This window comes from Syngnathus acus, chromosome 4 (assembly GCF_901709675.1).
Source record: "Syngnathus acus chromosome 4, fSynAcu1.2, whole genome shotgun sequence".
NCBI lineage: Eukaryota > Metazoa > Chordata > Actinopteri > Syngnathiformes > Syngnathidae > Syngnathus > Syngnathus acus.
In genome coordinates this window covers 5,097,186-5,121,835 of record NC_051090.1, presented here as the reverse complement: position 1 = coordinate 5,121,835, position 24,650 = coordinate 5,097,186, and the positions used below count along the sequence as shown (strand labels likewise).

At 44.0% G+C, this 24,650-nt stretch overlaps 1 protein-coding gene across 9 annotated transcripts; it reads left to right on the top strand.

Annotated features, from left to right (window-relative positions):
* Window positions 1-657: 657 nt before the first annotated feature.
* Window positions 658-24,450, top strand: unc13a (unc-13 homolog A (C. elegans)). 9 transcript variants are annotated; one of them, XM_037250472.1, is made up of 45 exons: window positions 658-997; window positions 3,339-3,368; window positions 3,453-3,552; window positions 5,186-5,303; window positions 5,378-5,501; window positions 5,582-5,652; window positions 5,758-5,812; window positions 6,129-6,158; window positions 6,231-6,426; window positions 7,367-7,480; window positions 8,405-9,223; window positions 9,297-9,390; window positions 9,830-9,876; window positions 9,960-10,038; window positions 10,365-10,370; window positions 10,445-10,519; window positions 10,727-10,946; window positions 11,138-11,365; window positions 11,436-11,577; window positions 11,659-11,828; window positions 11,896-12,011; window positions 12,563-12,726; window positions 12,802-12,955; window positions 13,066-13,134; window positions 13,347-13,436; window positions 13,496-13,630; window positions 13,934-14,067; window positions 14,147-14,232; window positions 14,413-14,539; window positions 14,619-14,715; window positions 15,169-15,312; window positions 15,422-15,499; window positions 15,578-15,655; window positions 15,749-15,837; window positions 15,907-16,053; window positions 16,126-16,249; window positions 17,069-17,074; window positions 18,076-18,105; window positions 18,901-18,957; window positions 19,087-19,167; window positions 19,280-19,427; window positions 20,336-20,392; window positions 21,410-21,502; window positions 21,614-21,773; window positions 21,851-22,139. In XM_037250472.1, the coding sequence occupies exons 1-45, from the start codon at window positions 976-978 to the stop codon at window positions 22,137-22,139; spliced, it is 5,493 nt and encodes a 1,830-aa protein (XP_037106367.1). In that variant the 5' UTR covers window positions 658-975. The 9 variants fall into 9 exon arrangements, with proteins under 9 accessions (XP_037106367.1, XP_037106368.1, XP_037106370.1 ...); XM_037250473.1 differs by lacking the exon at window positions 17,069-17,074 and having other exon boundaries at window positions 21,851-24,450; XM_037250475.1 differs by lacking the exon at window positions 20,336-20,392 and having other exon boundaries at window positions 21,851-24,450.
* Window positions 24,451-24,650: the final 200 nt, after the last annotated feature.

Below are 24,650 nucleotides of genomic sequence, written 5' to 3'. Positions count from 1 at the left end.
CAAGATCAAATATGTGATGTGTATTGAAAATGACCGCTTCTGAAAATTCTTAAAGATAAGGATCAGATTTAGCAAGGTTTTAACTTTGACATCAATGTCTGTTGTTGTTGTTTATTATTAATACGTATATATTGTACGCATTGTAACACTATATAATTAGATTGTGCAGGAATACAACCACAAAAATAGGCGAAGTATTATTTAGAACGGCACCATTTTGGGTTGTTGTAATTAATCATGGCTTCCAGCAGATGGCAGTGTTGGCTTACACGCACGCACGTCCCTTTCTCTGTTGCTTCTTTGAGAGGCAACTTAAAATTCGTCTTCTGGGAGGAACAAAACAAGTTGTACAAATATGAATGTTGCCAAACAGGAACTTGTTTGTTGTAAAATAAGCAGTATGTCTGTGTTTGTTTTCATGCAAATGATTTTCCTCTTTTGTCTTATTTAATTCATCACAAGTTAATACGATGAAGTCAGTTTAAAAAAAGTGAAATGTGTATCCATATAGAATTATAAAACGGTAAAAGGCTCCGGTTTTTAATTTCGACATCCCTGATTTCAATCGATCTGTTCATAAAATGTAGTAGAAATATTCCATGGGCGGGGCTGACAATATGACGTACATTCTCCCCAACCTCATGCTGTGACGTCACCTTTTAGCTGGGGAGCTGTCTATTCAGCGCTGGTTCTGAAATCCCAACAAAGATGGCTGAGAGGGAAACTAGAAGACCATTTTAACGCGCGGACACCTCCTCTTTATCTTTTAAACATCGACGGGAGGACCTCGGCGCTCACCGTCAAGCAAAGTGTGAAGAAATTCCCACTCATGTGTTGCGTCGCGACGCACGTCGGGCCGCGGTGGTGGTGGCGGTGGTGCTGCTGCTGTTAGGCGGACGTGTCACATCTTCCTCGCCGCTTCGAGAGCGGCGTTTGACGGTCACTGGGAAAGTAGCAAAGAGGCCCTCTCGAGAGATGTCCTTGCTGTGTGTTGGAGGTAAGACACTCATTTGTTATAGCGTTCCAATGTGTTAATATGTCAGTCGTGTGTGTCGAAGACCAACATGGACACACGACCAACATTGATTTGTGGACAAAATAAAATGTAACCCGTGCTCTTGTTACAGTTCATAGTCTGTGTTCTAGTGATTCAATTCAGAGAAAGATCTTGCATCCCTCAAAAGTCAAACAAAATCTCGGGAGTTCAAATGATCATCACGAATCGCCTGGTGAGACCTCAGCTCAGCAAGCAGGAGTGGACAAACTTTTATGGTCTAGTTCAAGATAAGCAGATGAAAAAATGGATGGATGGATGCAAATTATACCCCCCCCACAAAAAAAAATCTATCCACAGCAGGTCTACAAAAAATGCAAAGGTCTGAAAGGGGGGTGTGGTCTTGAGTCCTCCAAAGCCTCCAAGGAGGTATGGAGAGGCTCCACCTCACCCTTATGAGATTCCTCCATCTTTTCCACACCCGATATCAGGTTGGAGATTCAGCCTGATCCCTTTAGGATGTCCTTTGTGTTGTCATGGCAACCAACTGGTCGCTCTGTACTCCTGTGTTCTCATTATGACGCTCTGTTGTAGGCCCGAGGCGAAGCTAAATTGTGTTTTATGTTGGTCGGCTTAAATGGTGATAAACATGCGCCGACAGCGACGTGACATTACGACTTCTCTTTGGATTGTGTTGTCACACCAGCTGAACAAGCAAATTTCAATGTGGACACAGAGGCTACACTCTAACTAGCCTACAAGGACATGAAAAAGATTTGTAAACTTTGAAGTCAATTTGGAATCTTCAATTAACTTCTTTTTGTTTTTTAAATCACTCATTTTGGTCTTCTTTGTTCACAGTTGTCTTTTATAATACTAGCATACTTGTTTTTAGCAAGCACAGGTGTTAAACTCAAGGCTTGGGGGCCACATCCGGCCCGTCACATCATTTCTTATGGCCCGTGAAGGGAAATTATGTGCATTGCATATACTCTATGTATTGTGCAGATCAGGCTGTAACATCTTAAGTGGACCATCTCATGAAGTACCCGCTGCTTCAGTTGCCCTACATCTGGTTGCATTCATTTCCCCCAGATTTCCTTTTTTGGAAGAAAATGAGATCTCGCAATGGAAATCTGCGGAACATATTTTGCACTCATCCCTTCTCTGCTTCCCCGGTAGTGCCGCTTTAGTCTTATATGCCTTCAAGCTATGAGTGCCCCCCACCTCAAATCCCCCCCCCCAACCTTGTCACGCTGAAGTGGTTATTTTTAGAGTTGGGGATGCAGCTCGCTGTGCCAGCTCACACACAGAGATTAATGGAGCACGAGAGAAAGGCAGAGGAAGGGTGCACACGTGCACGCTCGCCACATGGCAGCGAGAGCTCGTAGGAGCGGGTGAGGGGAGGGCTGGCTGCGAGGGGGCGGGGGGAGCAGCATTTGAGGAGTGCTGACAAGAGGGCAGCCCGACATGCCATTTATCGCCTGTTTTCAACGGAAGGGACACAAGCAAGGAGGTTTCCTGGGAATAAACAGGACTGTATTACTTTTATAATCCAGTGGATGAATTTTCAAAGTGTCAAGTTAAATCAATTTATCTATCAGAACATTAAGATGAGGGTGGGGCATCCGCTGTTGGCAACACGCCCCAACATATCAAGACAAAGAAGCTCATTGTGAGTCATTCTCCCAGGCGGTGACATCAGAGCAGCATCATAATCAGAACCGACTTCTTAAAATAGTCGTGTCAACCCAGAAGGCCCTTGAGATAATCATGCCCATCAGTTGAATGAGTCCAGGGGTCGACTGTTTTCAAAAGTTTAGAAGTTGCCAAGATCAAGGGTCAGTCATGCTAGCATGCCAATGTCCAAAAAAAGCTTCGTCTTGAATGTCAACGCGGTATCAAGGCAAGCAGAGCTGTGAATATTAATGCCTTACTTCTGAACAGTTTATAACGACCTCGCTGCTGGAAGACATGAATAGTTAATGGACAATTGACGTCATTGTGGTTTTAAAACGTCTGATGCTAGCGGAGGTGATTAGCGTAGAGGATGCACTAGAGTTGGAATGCAGACGTGCGGGTTGTTCTGCTGCTCAGTGTTGTGTCTTTGGTGAAGCAGCATGTGGCTCATTGTTACTTGACAAAAGTAAAACTTAAGTCATAATTGCTAGCTTCCCAATTCTCATTCAAGTAAAAGAGATTTTAAGATCTGTTTGGTTGAGTTTGTTTTAGAGGCTCACTAAGATGAAGTCTCACGAGATCGGTTTGACCTTTGAAGCAATTCTTCCGCAAAAAAAAGGTTGAACTCCAGATTGTATCATATATTTCATTTTGTGTTTCGCAGTGAAAAAAGCCAAGCTCGATGGACCCCAAGGTAAGATTTGTACTCTCATTCATCTGGCTGGTTTCACATATGCTGTAATTGTTTGGGACTTAAATCTATGTTATTGTTGCACAGAAAAATTCAACACTTACGTGACCCTGAAGGTGCAGAATGTCAAGAGCACCACCATCGCCGTGCGCGGCAGTCAGCCGTGCTGGGAGCAGGACTTTATGTTGTGAGTCACTTTTTTTCTTTTTTTGGGGGGGGGGAAAAGCTTTATCGTTATCACCGACCATCTTGCCACCTGCCATATAATGAACCACGTTTGAATTGCTTTGGGGCAATCATGTCGAGTTTTTTTTTTTTGCACCAGAAACATGCAGAAATGTGTCATCATTTTCGCAGTGGCTTTTCTGTTCACATATTTGTCTTTGGTGTTATTTCCGGAGGTGGAAAATATAGAGCACTTTAAGAGCAGATGGCAAATATAGGCAAGATTAAGTGGAGGTAGGCGCTATAGATCACATTCACACAAATGTCACCTCAGCGGGCGGGCTCAGCTGTGGCATTTATAATTTAGTCGCCATCTATTCCCTTCATCTTACATACATTCACCGGATTCTTTATTAAGGATAAGCAGTGCATGTGATACACAGCACGAGATTCCACCATAAAGCTTTTGCAGCATCAGACCCAGAGCGACTTTGTGGTGTCTTTGTCATCAACTGCTCCCCCGTGCTCACAAGCTTTGAGTAATGACTAGAAGAACGAGACAAGTGGGCGACAGGCGTTTCCTCTCGCTGGGCGGCTTCTCCCTTTGTGATTTAGCCGGTCGTGACTTGTCAGCATGGCTGGAAGACTTTGGGGATGAACTCAGAAGTTATGGGTCATAGAGGGAATGGAGCTGGGCGACCAAATGCAGCTTAGACCAGGGTTTAATTGAAGGAACTCAAAAGATAAACTATAAATGCTCGACTAGGGACGTGAATAACTGGACAGAAAGACAAGATGATAAAGACAAGATAAAGACAAGAACGACGACAAGAGATGAGAGACGCAAACAATCCGAAAGGGGAGTGAGGGGCGGACAGGACTTATATACGCGACAGGTAACGAGAGGCAGGTGACGTAGATTGAGAGTAGACACAGGAAGGGAGGGGCGAGCACAGAAACCATGACAACCAACACATAATAAAACAACCGGGGACGAGTCGTGACATTATTAACATGAGAACTTGAGGTCCAAATATCTGCTAGACTCATGATATCATGATGAAAATCAGTTGTCAATTTTTTTTTTTCCAACTGTTTCTACCCAAAGTTTGTGGCCAGTGAATGTGTAGTCATTATATTCATTTATTCTAATAATTCATTTGAATATTTATCCAAATCATTTCACTTGAACTCCATAAATGTCCTTGTGCGTTTCGACTATACCTAAAACAAAAAGCGGGAGATGGATACGGAAAATTCGAATCGCCCAAACAATTGGCACATGCAAAGGAGTCGGAGTAAATGAGATTTACAGTAGCTAACGAGCACCTTCACTGTAAACACCCGACTGTGTCCTCCGCCTCACCCTTTCCCGCTCATTTCCTCTCGTTTTTTTCCCCCTCCTTTTATGAAGCGGCTCTATTTACTAGATCATATCCTCGGCTTCCAAGGAAATGGAAATGCATTTTCATATAAAGACCGTCTGTGTGTTTTTTTTCTAGTCACATGGGTGAAGCAGCATGTGACTCAATGCCTAGGATTATTTTTCAACTACCTGCTTGTGATCAGGAAGATGTTTTGTCACTGTATCATATCTAAAACATTTTTTTAGATTTATTTGAACCCTTCTCCTTCCTTCTGTCCCTGACCCACAGTGAGATAAACCGGCTGGACCTGGGCCTGGCAGTAGAGGTGTGGAATAAAGGCTTAATCTGGGACACCATGGTGGGCACTTTATGGATTCCACTGAGTAGCATCCGGCAATCCAATGAGGTATGCGGCATATTTCCTTTCCATCCTCATATACATTTGAAACATATGGACACAAAATTCTTGCTTACCACCAGGATGGTCCGGGTCAATGGCTCACGTTGGATTCCAACGTGATCATGTCTGAAAATGAAATCTGCGGCACCAAAGATCCGACCTTTCACAGGTTGCTGCTGGACACACGATTTGAACTGCCACTAGGTTAGCTGTCATTTTCGTTATCAAGTGTTGTTGTTAAGGTCAACTCAAGAGTGTCATTGCAAATGTTCCATTCACTGCAGACATTCCAGAAGAAGAAGCACGATACTGGGCCAAGAAGCTCGAGCAACTCAATGCCATGAGAGACCGAGATGTAAGAACTTCCTCGCGTGCCTGTCACTTTATAATTTTCAATTAAAATATCTTTTTCACGTTTTATCTAGAACTACATTATTATCTATGTTTTTTTTTTTTTTAGTATGCCGACCAAGAGCAGCAAGAGAGGCCTCTCCAGGCACCGTCCACGCAGTGCTGTGAGTATAAAGCGACCAAGCACTTCTTCGCCCCTTACGGCTTTTCATAACTGTCTCCTACCCAGACTCATTTAGCAACTGGACCAGAGGTTGCAATTGGGTGGGAGGTGCTATTAATGCTTAAGGCTGTTAAACTGACAGCAGGCGTAGTATGACTGCGAATTGAAGTGACAATGAAGAAGGTCAAATGTCATGAAGACGCTACAAACATCCTCTCTCGAACCTCCCCCCCATTCCAATTTATTCCAGACATTCCTCTTTTCATATTCAGATACTTCTGCTAATATGCTTTTTCCATCCCGTTATCTATTTACAGGTAATTGGAGTCTATGGGGAGATCAGCAAAGTAAGTCCGATGCATCTACGCTCATAAATCTTCGCCGACTCGCCACTAATAATCATCTTGTGCGTCCAACAGATGACGACCCGGATAGCGCCGTGGACGACAGGGACAGCGACTACCGCAGCGAGACCAGTAACAGCATCCCGCCTCCCTTCTACACCACGTCTCAACCCAACGCCTCCATGCACCAGTATCCCATCAGGCAGCAGCACTACAGACTACAGTATGATGACGACATCCAGGACATGGACTATGACCACGGGGACATGAGGTAGCGCTTCACTCTCATCATCATTTCCACCGTTTGCTGGAAATGGATCTTACGTGCGTCCTTCGGGTTGCCATGGAGATTATCGGAAGAGCTAATACAAAAGAGAAAATCCACTCATTAGGTACACCCGCACAATCTAATTAGATCTAATGCAAGGGCTACAGCGGCGATTATATTTGTAAATGTACCACATAAGATGAAGCAATTTTAATTTCCTTGCACAGTGACCATAGAGATAAATAAAGAATCTGAGAATGATTGCTGAATGGTGGCAGTGAACTCAACTCATCTTACTTCATAACAAGCATGTCAGGCTTTGCTTTAGATAAGTCGATTTAACTTTATGCTAATAGAAAAAGGCAAAATGTCACTGATAGGCTCATAAATAGATTTGAACACAAATGGTGGTGCAACACATGTAGACAAAATTAATATAACAATACTCACAGGCATGTATTCTTTCTCATTTGCGAACAATGTTTAACGTCACGACAATTTACATGTTAAATCAATATCTCTGAAAATCAAACAAGAAACAAAATATTAGGTTGTCCTGGTGTACCTAATACAATGTCCGATGAGTGTTTGTTGAGATGAAACGCAGGCGCCTTTGTTTTTTTAACGTATCAAATCACAAACAAAAAAACAACAGAGACTATTCGTTTATAAATAAGTCGCTTTGAAGATTCCGAGTGTTTCGCCCCAAAGACGACTCGTGCCTGGCGGCCATGTTTTGTTCCACTTTGTTGTACATGCTTTCCCCACTGTGCTCTTCCTCCCTCAGAGAATAAGGCTGGCTTCAGTCTATACAAGTATCTTGTATACTGGTTGCTTTTGTGTGTGCGTGCGAGGACCCTTTTTCTAATAAATCCGATGTGGTTTCTCTGCCTAAATTGAGCTCTACCTCTCCCCCCTCCCCTTTCCCCACTCCTCTTACCAGACCCTATGATAGTTTAGACTTGGCCACCAACGGGTGCAGCGATATCGACTCAGGCTCAGGGTCGAGCCGGCGTACCAGTCGTCAGTATTCTCTAGACAGTAGGCTGTCCGATAGGTGGGTCTCTGTACCTCCTCTGATCTCGTCCTCTTCTTCCCGCTCAAGCCTGTGACTCAGTCTCGCTGTGACGTCAGTGGTGGACTTGTCCCGTCCTCCTCGCTCACTGTGCTTGCATGCATGCGCTCTTACCCTATTTTGATGTATACTGTATGTCCACAAAGGAAAAAAAAAAAACACACTAATAATGCTGGTCCTGCATCTACTGTATCCACACTCATAGCCCGGAGACCTCACATAACCTTCCTCTTAAGTGCATCCCACATGGTGTATTATTGAACCGACATGACGGTAATCAATGGAGGCGGCACAATGAAGCAGCAGTGGGTGTCCATGCACAAACGGCTGTGTTGGTGTCAGACCTCTCCAAGAATGTGACTTGCATTTTAGCAGGGGTAGAAATCTTTGTGAATCTTTTTTGAGTCCACTTTGGAGCGAACAACTTTAAATCATCTGCAAGTGGAGATCTCGCAGTTTAAAAAAAAAAAAAAGTACTCTGAACGCATCCAGCAAATCCATTGCATATGTAGATCCTGTCAGTCAGTTGTGTTCACTCCCACAACGGCGCAGACAGACACGTGGCTACATCACACTGCAACAGGTAGCTCTATTTTTCTCACTCACAAATTATATTAGTGCAGCAGCAGGATCCGACTTTGGGTAAGAAAGTGAATTTGCTGCAATATGAACAAGGCCGTAGATGCATCATGAGTCTAACACCTCCCACCTCCACTTTCAAGCCTGCTGGTTAGTTGAAAGTCACTCCTCTCCACTAGTAGCTTTTCTTTGAACCCTTTCCAGTCTTAACCTCAACACAAGCCCCTTAAATGTCCCACTAACCAACATGTCAAGCTCTTAAAAGTCCAGGAAAGCTTCTACTGTTCTTCAATATTGATATCACAGCTTGGTGTGTTTCTCCCTCAGTCCAACAGACAGCCGCTATGCCTCATCGGGCGAACTGAGCCGAGGCAGTTCCCAACTCAGCGAGGAGTTCATTCCCGAGGACGGCGAGAGCTTACGAGGCTCCGAGTTCTACGACGAAAACGACTCGTACCATTCCTGCCACTCGTCTATCAGTTACGGCAAGGAGGACCTCCCGGGATGGGACGGGGATGACCAGCAGGGCGTCTACAGCGACGAGGGGAGCTACGTTAAAGACGGCGGTGAAGACGGAGCGCTCTATGGCGACGAGGAGGGCGAGATGTACGAAGAGCGAGGGGGGTACAACTATGAAGATGAGGAGGAGATGCCGTACGAGGAAGATATATACCCCATGGACGGGGTTGTCACTGAGGAGCAGGAGCCGCCTTACACCCCCACGAGCACCGCTGCCACTCTCGCTCCTCCATCTGACACCGTGTCCTCCAGCAGGCCTCCACTAGAAAAGCAAACATCTTTACATCAGCAGCAACCTCCTGAACAACTGCAACCTTCAAGCACCGCCCCGGTCCTGCCTCCTCTCAAACCAGATGACACTTCAGCCCCTTTCACGTCCGACTTCACCGACGTTCCCTTTGAATCTGGCCAGCAAGACTTCTTCACCACCACCACTACCATCAATAGCACCACCACCACCACCACCACTATATCACATATTCCAGAATCTGATACCAAGTTCCAGGAACCTGAGCCAACACCCGAGGTGCCTCTTGAGGAGCTGCCGTCACCACCGGAACAACTTCCAGATGAGGAGATCATCCCCCCGCCCCCTGAGGAGAAAACAGAGGAGCCTCCTGTCCCCAGGTGAGTTCTGTGAGTTCAAAGCGGGGTTATGTGACGGGCCTGGATAACAGTGCATCTTCAACCTCATCTCCAGCTTCCCAAAAAGGGAACTCATGGAACCGGGTCCTGCCAGAGCCAAAGCCAACTGGCTCCGATTGTTCAGTAGAGTCCGACTGCAGTTACAAGAGGTACACCTTGACCATATGTTTGCCGTGTCTTTTAATTGCTGCATCTGTTCCTGCATGTTTTTTTTTATTACCAGCTTTTGTGGAACATTCCAGTATTTCTCCTATTTTTTTTTTTATTATATTGTCTTGTGTTTTATTCAGTAGTCTCTGTTTACCCCGAGCTTTGTTTTGCCATTTCATTGTTTTCTTTTCAGTGGTTTGCCACACTCATAGCGATTTGCATGTTGTCCATTCTCCTCTGGCTGGAGCAGTTTCTCAGGTGGGTGTTGTGTGTTAATCCATATCATTTATTTTTAATTTATCTCGTGCATATCGATGATTATTTGCTAGGGAGGGACAACAATAAAAAATGAATTTAGTTTTGATGCTCTTCTTATTTTAGCAATTGCTTTAATGGCGGGTTCTATACTAGCCATTTATCATTTTGTGTTCTCCTCAGGCCCGAGGCGAGAGCGTCGGCATCGCCTCTCTGCTGTTATCAGCGGGGTACGTACTAGCGATGGTGATGTATAACATCTGCAGCTGACTAAGTTGTCATCCGTATATATGTGCGTGTTTTTTCTCCTCAGGATGGGCGGTGCTCTTTATAGTATCGACAGCATGCCAGACCTCAGGAAGAGGAAAGCAATGCCTCTGGTCAGAGATCTGGTGGGTTTAATCACTTTAAATTCTCCGCTGTCCATGTATTACTCAGCTTCGGGAAACAGGCCGTGCTTTGTTTTATCGTATTCCATCTATCTTATGCCTTTTCCAGTCCCTCCTTGAGTGAGGCGTCGTGTAAAAGTGGAGATGGACATCCACCATTTTTCATCATGTCCTAGTATAAAAAAAATAAAAAATAAAGTCGATTTTTTTAAGACTCACATATATTGTCCTCACAGCCACAAAAACAAAATTAATATTATACAATCTTGTTGGATCTGTAACATTCTTATTCTCTTCTTTTTATCCCCGCCATCACACGAATGTCGCAGGCTATGGTGAGTACTAAAATGTTTATTTACATATATATGCAGTACTTGATTAATAATCAACTTCCTCTCCTGCCAATCAGTCATTGGTCCAGAACTCCAGGAAGGCCGGTATCACCTCAGCCTTGACGTCCAGCACCTTGCATAATGAAGAGCTGGTCAGTAAAACATTCAAAATAATTTTTTTTCTTTCAAATCAGTTTTGCTATTTAACTATTTTTGTATTTAGATGCACAGCCGGTGTACCTTTCATTTTTGTTATTGCCAATTTATTAGTGACATTCAATTCATTCCCATCTCATATGTATATAAAAACAAAAGGGTACTCGTAACGCCGCCATGGTGTATCCCCTATCCAATTATAGAAGAGTCACGTCTACAAGAAGACCCTGCAAGCTCTCATCTATCCCATCTCCTGTACCACCCCACACAATTTCGAGGTGTGGACCGCTACCACGCCCACTTACTGCTACGAGTGTGAGGGTCTGCTTTGGGGTATCGCTCGCCAGGGCATGCGCTGCACTGAGTGCGGCGTCAAATGTCACGAGAAGTGCCAAGATCTGCTCAACGCCGACTGTCTGCAAAGTAAGACCTCTCAAGCACCATTGTTAAATATTCATGACAATCGTGTGAATTAATGCTGCTATAGTGTCTCCTTCAACCTATCCCGTTTTATTTTTCATTCTTCTTCTTCTGCGAGATGATATTAAAAGATATTCATTTTCTGCTGTCATCCACTGCTCTTAAATGTTTCATTTTTATTAACCGTCGTCTAGGAGCGGCCGAGAAGAGCTCAAAACACGGCGCGGAGGACCGCACTCAAAACATTATCATGGTCCTCAAAGACCGCATGAAAATCCGCGAGAGGAACAAACCGGAGATTTTCGAACTCATCCAAGAGGTCTTCACCGTCCCCAAGGCCACGCACGGCACCCAGATGAAGCAGATCAAACAAAGCGTGCTCGACGGTACATCCAAATGGTCGGCCAAGATCTGCATCACGGGTGAGTTGGACTTGGAGGTTAATCATTACCTTCACACAACGTGCTCGCTTGACTTGTGTTCTTCTCCTAGTCTTATGTGCGCAAGGTTTACAAGCAAAGGATAAAACCGGCTCCAGTGATCCCTACGTCACAGTCCAGGTGGGAAAAACCAAAAAGAGGACCAAAACCATCTACGGCAACCTCAATCCTGTCTGGGAGGAGACCTTCAATTTGTGAGTGTGATTTTTTTTTCCAGTGTATAATATCTGGAATTGAAGATCTCATTTTTTCTAATCCATCCTGTGTCCCTTAAGTGAATGCCACAACTCCTCCGACCGCATCAAGGTGCGAGTTTGGGACGAGGACGACGACATCAAATCCCGCGTGAAGCAGAAGTTCAAACGAGAGTCGGACGACTTCCTCGGGCAAACCATCATCGAGGTCCGCACTCTGAGCGGAGAGATGGACGTGTGGTACAACCTAGGTGAGCTTTGTGATTCACTCCGGGAGTCTCAACTGACTTCATTTTAATGCGTTTCTATCACTCTCAGACAAGCGCACGGACAAATCGGCCGTGTCCGGGGCGATCCGGATGCACATCAATGTGGAGATTAAGGGCGAGGAGACGGTCGCTCCTTATCACGTTCAGTACACGTGTTTGCATGAAGTAAGTGTTGATTTTTTTTGTTTGACATATATTTTACAATATTTTTACTGACTCAGTAGTAGGAGCAATATAGGAAATGGATGGAAAATGATATGCTAGCAATGTCTCTGAATGAGACCTACTTCTTCAATAATGATTAGTACTGTGATGGATCCTCCGCTAAATGCACTCAACTTGAGAGATTCCTTTACTCCAGTGAGATAAAGTGCACGTCTGGACCTCAAAGACATTTGCATTTTTTCTCTTTACGGAAAACTCGGCTGATTGATTGTAGAGCGTTTGCAGCCCGGAATGGATTTATTACATAGTGGAGCATATTAGCTGAATTATAAACAACCAAAATGGCCGTAAAGCGCACTGTGAATTGTGCATAACACTTTATGGCTTTGTAATCATTGTGTTTTGCCTCCTAATGGAGTTTGCTTATTTATGTTGCCTCGTAAACTAAACGATGAATCGATCATTACAAACATTGAGGATCATTTGGAGCGGGAATTTTGAAAGAGGAATTGAAAATCTTCTCTCAATCTGTTTTATTTCCCTTCCTCCAGAACCTTTTCCACTTTGTGACAGACATCCAGAACACGGGTGTGGTGAAAATCCCCGACGCCAAAGGAGATGACGCGTGGAAAGTTTACTTTGAGGAGACACCTCAGGAGATAGTGGATGAGTTTGCCATGCGTTACGGAGTGGAGTCCATCTACCAAGCCATGACGTACGTTCTCGTCCATAACCTTACCTTAAAATGTACACAAATAAAAGTGGTTCGAAAATGCACCATTTTTTGCAGTCACTTTGCCTGCTTATCATCAAAGTACATGTGCCCGGGCGTGCCTGCGGTGATGAGCACCCTGCTGGCCAACATCAATGCCTACTACGCTCACACCACCCAGGCTGCTAACAACGTCTCTGCCTCAGACCGCTTTGCTGCGTCCAACTTCGGGGTGAGCAGCGGTACACAAATGCAACCACTGTTTCATCAAAGGAACGTTGACTCTTTTTGTTTTAAGTACACGTCTGTGCTTTTCACTGATAATCGTCTATTTATCCACAGAAAGAACGATTCGTCAAACTTCTCGATCAGCTTCACAATTCCTTGAGGATCGACCTGTCCATGTACCGAGTAAGAGAGTTCGTTAGTTGTTTTTGATAGAAGTTAAAGAAAATTGTTTGTCTACATGTGTTGCTTCACTTTTTGTGTTCAACGGTCTGTTATTTATTTACTGTGACACTGTTGCTATTTGTTAGCCCAGTTGTTTGTTAGCATCAAGCTAAGCGTATGTTTATATCATTAACTAATCCACCAGTTTACACTTGTCAATGCAATTCCTGCAGAACAACTTCCCAGCGAGCAGTCCCGAGAGGCTGCAGGATCTAAAGTCCACGGTGGACCTCCTCACCAGTATCACCTTCTTCAGGATGAAGGTCTCGATTTTCCCTCTGTCCTCCCTATTCGTGGACTAAAACAGATCTCTGTTGATCAGGTCCAAGAGCTTCAGTCTCCACCCAGAGCGAGCCAGGTGGTAAAAGACTGCGTCAAAGCCTGTCTCAACTCCACTTACGAATACATCTTCAACAACTGCCATGAGCTCTACAGCCGCGAGTACCAGACAGACCCGGTGAGCAGATCAGCGATGGACTAAAAATAACAAATTTATGGCTGCTTTGGGGCCTTCTCGCAAAACAGGGCAGATGGTTTTTATAGTCTCATCTTGACAACATGGGAATAATTAAATTAGATACTCTCCCAATAACAAGAAGAACAAAAATAACATTGAGCCACATGCTGCTTCACCACATCTACAGTATACTTCCATTAGATCACATGCAGCTGCCTGCTGTTCTCCATAATAATGTTTTATTTTCACTCTTGTTTCCAGTGTCTAAAATGATTTTACTTTGGATTCTTTCCTTTCATCCAGGCTAAGCAGGGTGCAGTACCTCCAGAGGAACAAGGACCTAGCATCAAGAACCTCGACTTCTGGTCCAAACTCATCACCCTCATTGTCTCCATCATCGAGGAAGACAAGAATTCCTACACCCCCTGCCTCAACCAGTTTGTCTTTACCCAATTCTCTATGGCCATCTGTTATTTTTCTTTCCCCCTCATTTTCTTCTCTTGTTTTCCTACCCAGATTCCCTCAGGAGCTCAATGTGGGTAAAATCAGCGCTGAAGTGATGTGGAACCTGTTTGCTCAGGACATGAAATATGCAATGGAGGGTGAGTCGACACAGTGAGCCTCCACTCCTTGGAATAATCAACAGCACTAATGACCATCATTTACATACATGCAATTCAAAAATAATTAGTTTCAGAGAATACCAACCAAACGCAATTACAATATTTATATTATGACTCATATCATTAAAATAGATAAGCTAGCTTTTCTTCTCTTCTCAGAACACGAGAAAAACCGCTTGTGCAAGAGTGCCGATTACATGAACCTGCACTTCAAGGTCAAGTGGCTTTACAACGAATATTGCAAAGACTTGCCTTTCTTCAAGAGCAGAGTTCCTGAGTACCCTGCGTGAGTTGTAGCCTGCAGTGTAAATCAAATCTTTTTTTTTTGCCATAAATATTCAAATGTTACGTATCGCTCCCTATAGGTGGTTTGAGCCTTTTGTGATCCAGTGGCTGGATGAAAACGAGGAAGTTTCTCGCGACTTCCAACACGGCGCTTTGGAGAGAGACAAGAAAGATGGGGTAAACACTTTTTTTCAAAGTCCCCCAGAAAATCGCTGAGCTGTTGTTGTTCAGGCGGAATAACTATAATCTCACTCAAAGCTATCACTTTCCTCCTCTCGCGCTTTCCCTCCATCTCCTTTTTCAAAGACGGACACAGCAATGTTCAATGTCCTTGCAAGCTTCAAATAGCTCGGTGAGAGTTGGTTGAAGGAGCTTCCTCTGGATTCCGGAGATTTCGCAGCAGGAAAACTGTCCTTACCTCATTACTGAGACTCCCTGGAGGGACACCTGAGCACTTTGTTCAATGTTTAGAAATAGACATGAAACAACTGCCAGTTGTGATATCCGGTATACAGATGGTAGCATTTCCTAGTACAGAAGGTTTTACTAACTTTTTCAACTCACAACCTGATATGATTTTCACTCTTGATGTTTGATTCCACAACTTCTTTTGTCTTTTTTGTCCCACAGTTCCAGGTCACATCAGAGCATGCGTTGTTCTCCTGTTCTGTCGTGGATGTATTTTCCCAGCTCAACCAGAGTTTTGAGATCATCAGGAAATTAGAGTGTCCGGATCCGCAAATCGTTGGACATTACATGAAACGATTTGCGAAGGTCAGTCATGCATAGTTAAATAATCCTCAAATTTCTGTCTTAAAAAGGCCCTAGAATGGAGCCTTGAGGTACACCAGGGTAATTTTTTTTTTTTGGTGTCCTTTTCCAGACGATCAGCAATGTACTTTTGTCATACGCTGACATCATCTCGAAATTGTTTGCCAATTACGTCACTATGGAGAAAGTGGTAAGAGGACAAATACGCACTGCAAGAAACCAAACTACTGTACGTTCTTAATGAAGTCGTTAATTTGATCTCGTTTAGCCCTGCATCCTTATCAACAACATCCAACAGTTGAGAGTGCAACTGGAGAAGATGTTTGAGGCTATGGGTGGAAAAGATGTGAGTCCTTCTCGTTTTTTCACTTCTTAATTAAGCCAACTAACTTGACTGGTCAAGATAAAATGTGACTGACGGCTCTTTCTGTGTGTTCAGCTTTGTATCGAGGCCAGCGACATCCTGAAGGACTTGCAAGTCAAACTCAACAATGTCATGGATGACCTCAGTCGAGTCTTCTCCGTCAGGTACTGAGACTCGCATTCTTGCGTGCGCTCTGCATCGCCCTCGTTTCATTTCATGACTTTTTAAAATAGTTTCCAGCCTCACATTGAGGAGAACGTGAAGCAGATGGGCGACATCTTGGCGCAGGTAAAAGGAACGTCAAATGTCGGCAATGCCAGCAGCGTGGCCCAAGATGCCGACAACGTCCTGCAACCCATCATGGAGTTCCTGGACAGCAAGTAAGTCAATCATCTATTTTTAGTTTCTTTGTCTCCTGTCAATTTTTCATCATCATATTCCGTCTCCCCCAGCCTGACTCTGTTTGCTAAAATCTGCGAGAAGACGGTGTTGAAGCGCGTGCTGAAGGAACTGTGGAAGCTGGTGATGAACACCATGGAGAAGACGATTGTTCTGCCGCCGCTCACCGATCAAACGGTGAGTGCGTGAGGAATGTCGCTCGGGCACGCACCAGCACATACCCACATTATAATATATTATAATATTTTCTAGATATTTTAAGCTTTTTTTGGAGGTATATTAAAAAACAAAAGTGTGCTCTAAATGAAATTTTAAGCATGCGGGGACATTTTATTCTTTTGCAGAAGATAAGCTAGATGGACGTACACGGTAAAAAAAATTCACCCATTCTCCATACGTGTCGTTTATACCGATGAGCGACACGAATAAAGGAGAGAAAATATCTGCTTTCACACACACACGTACTTCAGCCGTTATGTTGGCACGACAAGAAACAAAGATGTGGGTGGAATGTGTGGAACGAAAGAACGACCTTGAGTGTGCTGCAATTCAAGACTCCCCCCCACGCACACACATTATATTATTCTACATTCCACACAAAAGGAGTGCATCATATCATTTGCATACCAGCTCAGGCCTGCTCTCCACTATGTCAGCCTCTACTTAGAATGTGCAAAAAAAAAAAAAAAAAGCAAGGTACATTTTGGAAAGCAGCCTGTTGTTTTGTTTTATTTTATATATATGTGCTCTATTTGTGTTTGGTTATCATTTGAAGAGCCTCATATCATAATTAAAAAAAATTGGTTACAAATATTACATTTTTCCCGTACTTAATTGCTGGTTTTTAATCCAGATGAGTCAATTGGTCCCCTCCAGGACTTGCGTTGGTATTTTTTTTTTTGTGATGGATGTGGGGCTCTTTGCAGCTTGACTGACCCTTCTTTCTGGTTGTTGTGACTATTATTACATCCTGCTCCCACTGCTCTCCCTCCACAGATGATTGTAAGTACAGCACTCCTGCGTGTGTGTGTGTCTGTCCGTCTACGGTGATTGGTTGGTTTCTTCTTGCTATATGTGGCTGCGATTTCCCCCTGTTGTTGTTTTTTTTGTTTTTTCTATTCACCCTGCATCTCACCGTCTCACCGGCCTTTCTCGCGTCTTTTATTTTGCAGTGTTAATTAAAAAAAAAAAAAAGGTTGATATGGAAATTAGATCATAATTATGACTACAGTTTTTTTATGTTGTTGTTGTTGATTTAAAAGTAGCTTTAATAATGTTTTTACACTTTTTAAATAGCTATTCATGTAGGACAGATTTTTTATTATGTAGCAATTTTTTTGTTGGGGTGGGGAGATATAATGGAAATCTAAATTAAGTCATCATTTATATAAATTAATTCATTTAAATCCAAGAAAAATTAACACTGTTCTTCTCCTCCTCTTGTGTCCTTCAACTTTGTCTTTTGAGAAGACAGACGCATGGTGCATTTCAGGCCCCCAGTCCCTAAAAAAAAAAAAAATCTCCACCAATCAATGTTCTCCTTTGCTCTCCTCTTCCCGAATCTGCCCGTCAACCAAGAAGTGGCCCTCCTCACCTGTTGCCTTGTTTCTTCTCATGCACTGGGACCCCAAAAGCGATGATCCCTCGGATGACCTCTCACTCCTTTCTCACCTGTTTCCCCTCCTTAAAAATCCCCCACTGTGGGTTTGTTGCTTGCATCTGATCTCTTTCAACACTGCAGTCTTCCGCCAGTGAATTTGTACGACGCTATCCTGTGCTGTTTGTCTCTCTGCGGACCTTTCATGTCCGTCTCTCCTGGTTTGCTCATGTTCTTGTCGTTCACCGGGTTGACTGTAAATGATCCGTTTTTAAAGCCAGGCTGATTTTTGGTTTGAAGAATTACATTCAAGATGGCCACTCAAAGAGATGCCAATGACAATGTCCCGACATGAGTGCAGCAAGTGGCGAGTGCTCCATGTATTAACCACGTGCTCTCTTTCCAGGGGAGGCTGAAGAGCGCTTCTCACAGCGACGTAAGGACTACACCCTTCAGATAAATGTCTTGTCTCGCTCTCTCTTTCCTCCTCCATGTCTTCTTTCTGTGTCTTTGTCTCTCTCCCCCAGCTCCCCACAGTTGTGGAAATATAGACTTCTTTATGTTCTCACTCAACATTTCTCTGCCTGCAAAACCCCAGAAGCACATCATTTAGTACATACAGTTAGGCACAAAAGTATTTGGACAATGACACCCTTGGATTAGAAAATAATAATAATTCATTTCATTTAAATTTAATTTGTTAAAACTAAAAAAAATTAATTTAAATTAAATTTAAAAACACATGTAATTTAGTGGTACACATCAGCTTAGCTTACCTAGTTTCATTTTGGCTGCTATGGATTCAATAAATTCTTCTGGAAATTCCTGAAAAAATACAGTCGTTAACCTAAAATATGCAGATTTCTTTTTTTTTTTGTGTGGCCTGGTGATTTGAATGTTGGTCTATAAAGGCAAAATCAGAACACTGGTGTTGTCCAAACTGCACATCGAAGTGCAAATAGCGATTTAGTCATTTAGCAGAATGAAAATGGACTTTGACTAAATATGCACCACTCTATTGTTGCACTATTTGTGTGTATCCGTACTCACTGTTTGTGGATGTATACGTGTGCAGCTTTGGAACATAACGGAAAACATTTTGTCTAGAGGTGACTGTTTATGTATGTCGTTGTCTTCTGTGTAATGCTGCCTGCTATTTTGCTCTTAATCACTTTTAGATCATTGCGATAATCTTTCCTATCATTTTTCTTTTTTCTGTTTCTTCTTGCAGGGTACTCAGCTCATCTTTAACGCTGCCAAGGAGCTGGGTCAACTGTCCAAGCTGAAGGTACTGCCAAGAAAAGCAAACATGATGCTCATGGGATTCAGAAAATCTAATGTTTTAACGAAGATGAACTAAGTTGTTTATACTGTAGGAGTAAAAGCTTATTGTCTTTTTTTTTTCTCTCTCTCTCAGGAGCACATGGTTCGCGAAGAAGCCAAAGCTCTCACGCCCAAGCAGTGTGCAGTCATAGAACTGGCCCTGGACACCATCAAGGTAGGACTGCAAAGTTCAAAGTGGCTATTAAAATCAACTCAATTCCAAAATATGAGATGTTGCTATCTTAACATTTTTCAAATGCCAGAAATCAAAACTTTGTGTTTGTCAGCAATATTTCCACGCCGGTGGCGTCGGTCTAAAGAAGACGTTCCTGGAGAAGAGCCCTGACCTTCTGTCGCTTCACTACGCCTTGTCCCTCTACACGCAGGCCACAGACAAACTCATTAAGACCTTTGTCCAGTCACAGAATGCACAAGGTAATTTAATATGGCTTTTTTTGCCTCTCTGTGGCTCCAGCATCACTTTATGAACAGCCATTCTAGTGTTTTCCCAAATGTAGCACTCTGTAGTCTAAAAATACACTCCTGGTAGCCTCCACTGCCTTCGGGAACCCAGAGAGGATTTTTTTTTATGGAGCTCAACCGCTGTTTGCAATGAAAAGAACAAATATCCATCCTCCTTCTTGTTCACCCGCTCAGCCACCTTTTTTCTTTTTGTCAGGCAGTCACGAAACAGCCGTTATGTCCGCGAGGCCCACTGATAGAAACACTAAAAGTGGACGAGTGGTCACAGAAGCACTGACCTACATTCACAAGACAATGTTTGTTTAACAGAATAGTCTTGTCGGATGGAGCAGGGCGACCAAATGCAGCTTGGACCAGGGTTTATTGGCGAAAACCCAAAAAGGCAGACTCAGCAAACTGACATGACTTAACAAAATAACTCGAGGACTAACCGACAGGCACGTGACACAAAGAACGTGAAGACATTACGACAACAGGAACCAAAAAGACATCAAGACAACAATGATTCGACGGGGCGTGAGTGGCAGACAGGACTTATATACACGACAGGTAACAAGAGGCAGGTGAGAATAAGCAAACTAATCATGGGCACACAGGAGGGGAGGGGCGAGCACACAGACAGAAACCATGACAACCGACACATAGTGGAACGGCTGGGGACGAGACGTGACAAGTCTCTTGCTGCCATGTTTTTCTCACCTTCGTAATCCCTCGTATCGGCCTCCGTAACTTGATAGCAATGTGTTTTCAACCAATCCGATTTCAAATTTGCCTCAGTGGGCCAGCTAGCATTATTTGCCACTGTTTTTAATGTTCTTTTTCTCCTTTCTCTGTGCACACCCTCCCCATCTGTCGGCCAGTGTTCGGCGGCAAGGGGGTGCGCTTCACCGCTAGTGAGGATGTTTACCCAGAGAGGGGTACGTTGCTCAAACGTTTTGAGACACGCAGGACGACCAGAAAGCGCCCAACTTCCCCTTGCACCTCCATGTATCCCCAAACTCTGCATCGACTGAATATACTTCCCCGCCTCTCTTTTCCCACGTCGGCCTTTCCATCGTCCTTTCGAGCGTTGAGAACTTTTATGCATGTGATGTCTGTATTGATGAAGCTGCACTTTATACATACCCATCCGGTATGTATGAGCACACGATGAAGCATGAGTTGCGGACATCAGACGTTAAGAGCGATGCATCGTTAGTATGGAGGAGATCTGACGCAGCATGATGTCATCGTTAAATCATGACTTTTAGCCAGAAAAGTTTCTTTGTGATCTCTTATGTGAGGAAAGCAGTCCAGATGGACTCCTGCTGTTCTCTTTGGTCTTGTTGGAAGTTGGCAGCGAGAGCGCCCATCCAATAATCCTTCCCGGAGAGTCGACGAGAGCCGAGCGCCGGGTTTTCGTGCCAGGAACACTCTGCCGTCTAACTCCCACCGACACCTTGTTTAGTGGGCGGCCGACTGAAGGAAAAAAAAAAAAAAGACGTGCAGGCTGCTGCCGTTGACAGAGTGAAGACACTAATTAAAACATTGCAAATTAATATCCATCTGTCGCCATATCCTTCTGGAATTGTTTGGGGCCTATCTCAGTTGACTGCATGGCACGAGTAGACAATTCCTTACCTTTTCGTGCATCCTAATGCACACCTTGCATCTATGAGTGGGCGCCAGTGCAAATTGATTTTCTGAGATGACGAAAAAATGGAACACCTTGCCACCACGGCGGGCCCACTCATAGCAGCTTTATCTTGTCCAAACTTGCACCTCAGCACATCACTCTGCTTAAAGTCCTCCTCGAACATTTCTAATCACCCACTATAGAAATGGTCTTCAGTTTTAGTTCTGCTCTTGAGCCTTGGAGGAGAAGACTCAAAGCAAAAGTCAGGGCACCTCGTGCTAGTAAGACGCAGATATTTACTGAGTGTCCGTCCCGCCAGGCTCCGGTGTGGACGACGCCGTGGGGGAAGTGTCCATCCACGTGGAGATCTTCACTCACCCCAACACTGGCGAGCACAAAGTCACTGTGAAAGGTATTCTTTTCTCCTTCTAAAGTCTTCTGAGCATGGACAAAAGTGAGACTGGTCGTCATGGAGATGGCCTTATATGTATGAATTGATCAAAGTCTCCTTCTGCCGTGACAGTGGTGGCCGCTAACGACCTGAGGTGGCAGACGCAGGGAATATTCCGTCCGTTTGTGGAGGTGTTCATCATCGGCCCGCACCTCAGCGACAAGAAGCGCAAGTACGCCACCAAGTCCAAGAACAACAGCTGGGCGCCCAAATACAACGAAACGTTCACTTTGTGAGTCTTCTAACGTTTTGCTCTCAGAGGATTACGACGATGATCGCGTAATATTTTCTTTTTCTTTCCTCCATCAGCACTCTGAGCAGCGAGGTGGGCCCCGAGTGCTACGAGCTGCAAGTGTGCGTCAAGGACTACTGCTTTGCCCGCGAGGACCGCACGGTGGGCATGGCCGTGCTGCAGCTGAAGGACATGGCCTCCAAGGGCAGCGTGGCCTGCTGGCTGCCCCTGGGCAAGCGCATCCACATGGACGAGACGGGCCTGACCGTGCTGCGCATCCTGTCGCAGCGCAACAACGACGACGTGGCCAAGGAGTTCGTCAAGCTCAAGTCGGATCAGCGCTCGGCCGAGGAAGGCCGCGGCTAACCGCCCCCCCCCCCAACCCTGATCGTGTTTGGTGATGTATATACGTTCATTCCGATGGGGGCGTGTTTATCATTATGGATCACATCAGCCATCTTCGTGGTCAAATTGAATCGCGAAGTTTGCGTGTCAAAAAAGTTCCAGGACTAGTGTCGAAAAGTAGATACGGAGGTACAATTTGAACACAAATGGGGGAGTAACTCAAAGGCATATATTCTTTATCCCCTGTGAGAATAGACATTGAGCTAAGTCAAGACACCTAGTCACGGCCATTTTGATGTTGTCCACGTCTTCAAAATGGGTTCCCTCGATGACCCAGTTGAGCATGGCCAGGAGAGGAAAAAAAAAAAAACACACGGGAGTTTGCTCCAGCATGGCAGTCCTTCATGGCAAGGAACTGTCAGATGCTCAGGGCATAGTGAGCAGCCACACACAACTCTCGCCTCTTCTCACACACTCAGGATCTCTTTGTAGATGTGCCAGTTGGTCGTCTGACACACACTGAAGGGGCTTTGCGACGCTAGTCCTGGAACTTTTCTGACGCACATGTTCATCACGTCAATCGGCCGCACAGGGTTTTATATTTCTTGTGAAAGAAAGTATGTTGGATGCCAAACATTCCAAGGAGGAACTATGATAGAAAGAATCGCAGGGAAGAAAATGACGGCAGATGAACACGTCTAAGTGCAACTATGTTACTATTGTCTTTCGGATTATATTTCTACAGATGGAACTCTGAGTCTAATCATGAATCATACGTGAAGTTCCAGTATATTCGGGGATGATGTTAGCTGGTGGAACAGAGCACACTGCCTGACACCCTCAATGCCTTCTGTCTCGTACACCCGCCGCCGTCTTTGTGATGACAAGTGCACGTGTGTATGTAGAAATATACGAGTGTGTGTTGCCTTACCAGTAAGCAACACAAGCCAAGATCATAGCGCGCTTTTCGTGTCTCGGTTTGCTTCGTTTTATTTGTTACCAGTGTAAACATTCCAAGTGGAAGGTGCCAAGTAAACACGTGGGTCGTGGCTATTATGACACCAAGCACAATTCATTGTCAAGTGGGACCGCTGCAAAAAAGGGCTGAAGCTCCCCACTGCACCCGGTCTGCATCTGACATGGACCTTGAGGGGTTTGGCTTTTTTCGTTTTTCTCTTTTAGTTACCCGTAGGCCATGGGTGTCAAACTCCAGTCCTCGGGGGCCGCATTCCAACATGTTTTCCGAGATTCCCTCGTTAAGTGCACCTGTGTGAAAAGTTAGGCTCCTGCAGAACGTGAAAATGAACTGATCTTTTCACTCAGGTGTGTTTAACGAGGGTAACTTGGAAAACATATTGGAACGCGGCCCCTCGAGGACTGGAGGTGGACACCCCCTGCCGTAGGCCATACTAAAATGACCAAACTTTTCTAATCAGAAGAGCAGGTCAAGTAGTGTCAAGTTTACAGATCACATGGTATCTGCTATCAAGTCCTGAAAAAGAAGCAGAAGTATTGGAACAGGTTAGCCAATTCCATCTATTGTGATTCTTGCCAGTCCATTAAAAAACTGTAACCATTACATTTTGGACAAAAGTAGTTGAGGTCATATACAGGGTGTACGTTTTTGGTCTTATTTGGGCCTGTGATGAGCTTGAGTTAGGCAGGCCGAGCCTTCTCGTGTTAGATTGGAACTCTATGCATCTGATCCATAGAATCAAATGTCTTTCATTTTTTTACAAGATGTCTCATAATGTTTACATGGTGGATATTCCTATTCTGATATCAGCACAAGTGTTGGATATATTGTTTTGGAAAATATATATGTAATGTCAAGGGCCAAATGTTTGCTGCAGCTTTAGTGGGGGTTGAATTTTATTTATTTTTTCCTTTTTAATCAGAAGATCTGCGAGAGCTTTAACAAAATTTCATGAGTGGGCGTCTGAAGAAATGTCATGGACACACAGAAGAAGAAAAAAAAATTAACTTAGCATTTAACTCAAAAAACAATTTTTTTCAGGTCACCATATAACTTTATTCAGGTAAAAATTTCAGATTAATTTGCAAAATATTACAAGAATACATTCAATGTAGTGAGGGTAAAAGTTCAAATATATATATTTTTTACTTTTTCTTCTTGTCAGTGTGGCTCAAGGAAGGTAATGATTGCGTGAATGTTGCTGTCCTTCACGCACATGGAAGCGTGTGCGCATTTACAGGGATAAAAATTAGCCGAACATGTGGACAATAGCACCAAATTCAATGACATTTTCAGAGGCATGCAGAGGTTATGGGATCGAAGCACAAGCAAAAAAAAGAAAAACAAAAAAAATTACAAAGCACACTACCAAGAGGCAGACGTGCATGTTCTGCCCCACATGCACGTCTTGTACTTCCACTAATGGTGCATGAGAGGAACGCTGTAACAAAAAGACATTTTAATTTTGAAAAAGAAACATTTTTTGCCAGCACGTGTAATAATTTGATATCGTCTCCTTTATTTTGATAGCTTCTTTTCTATTTTTAAATGTTTGT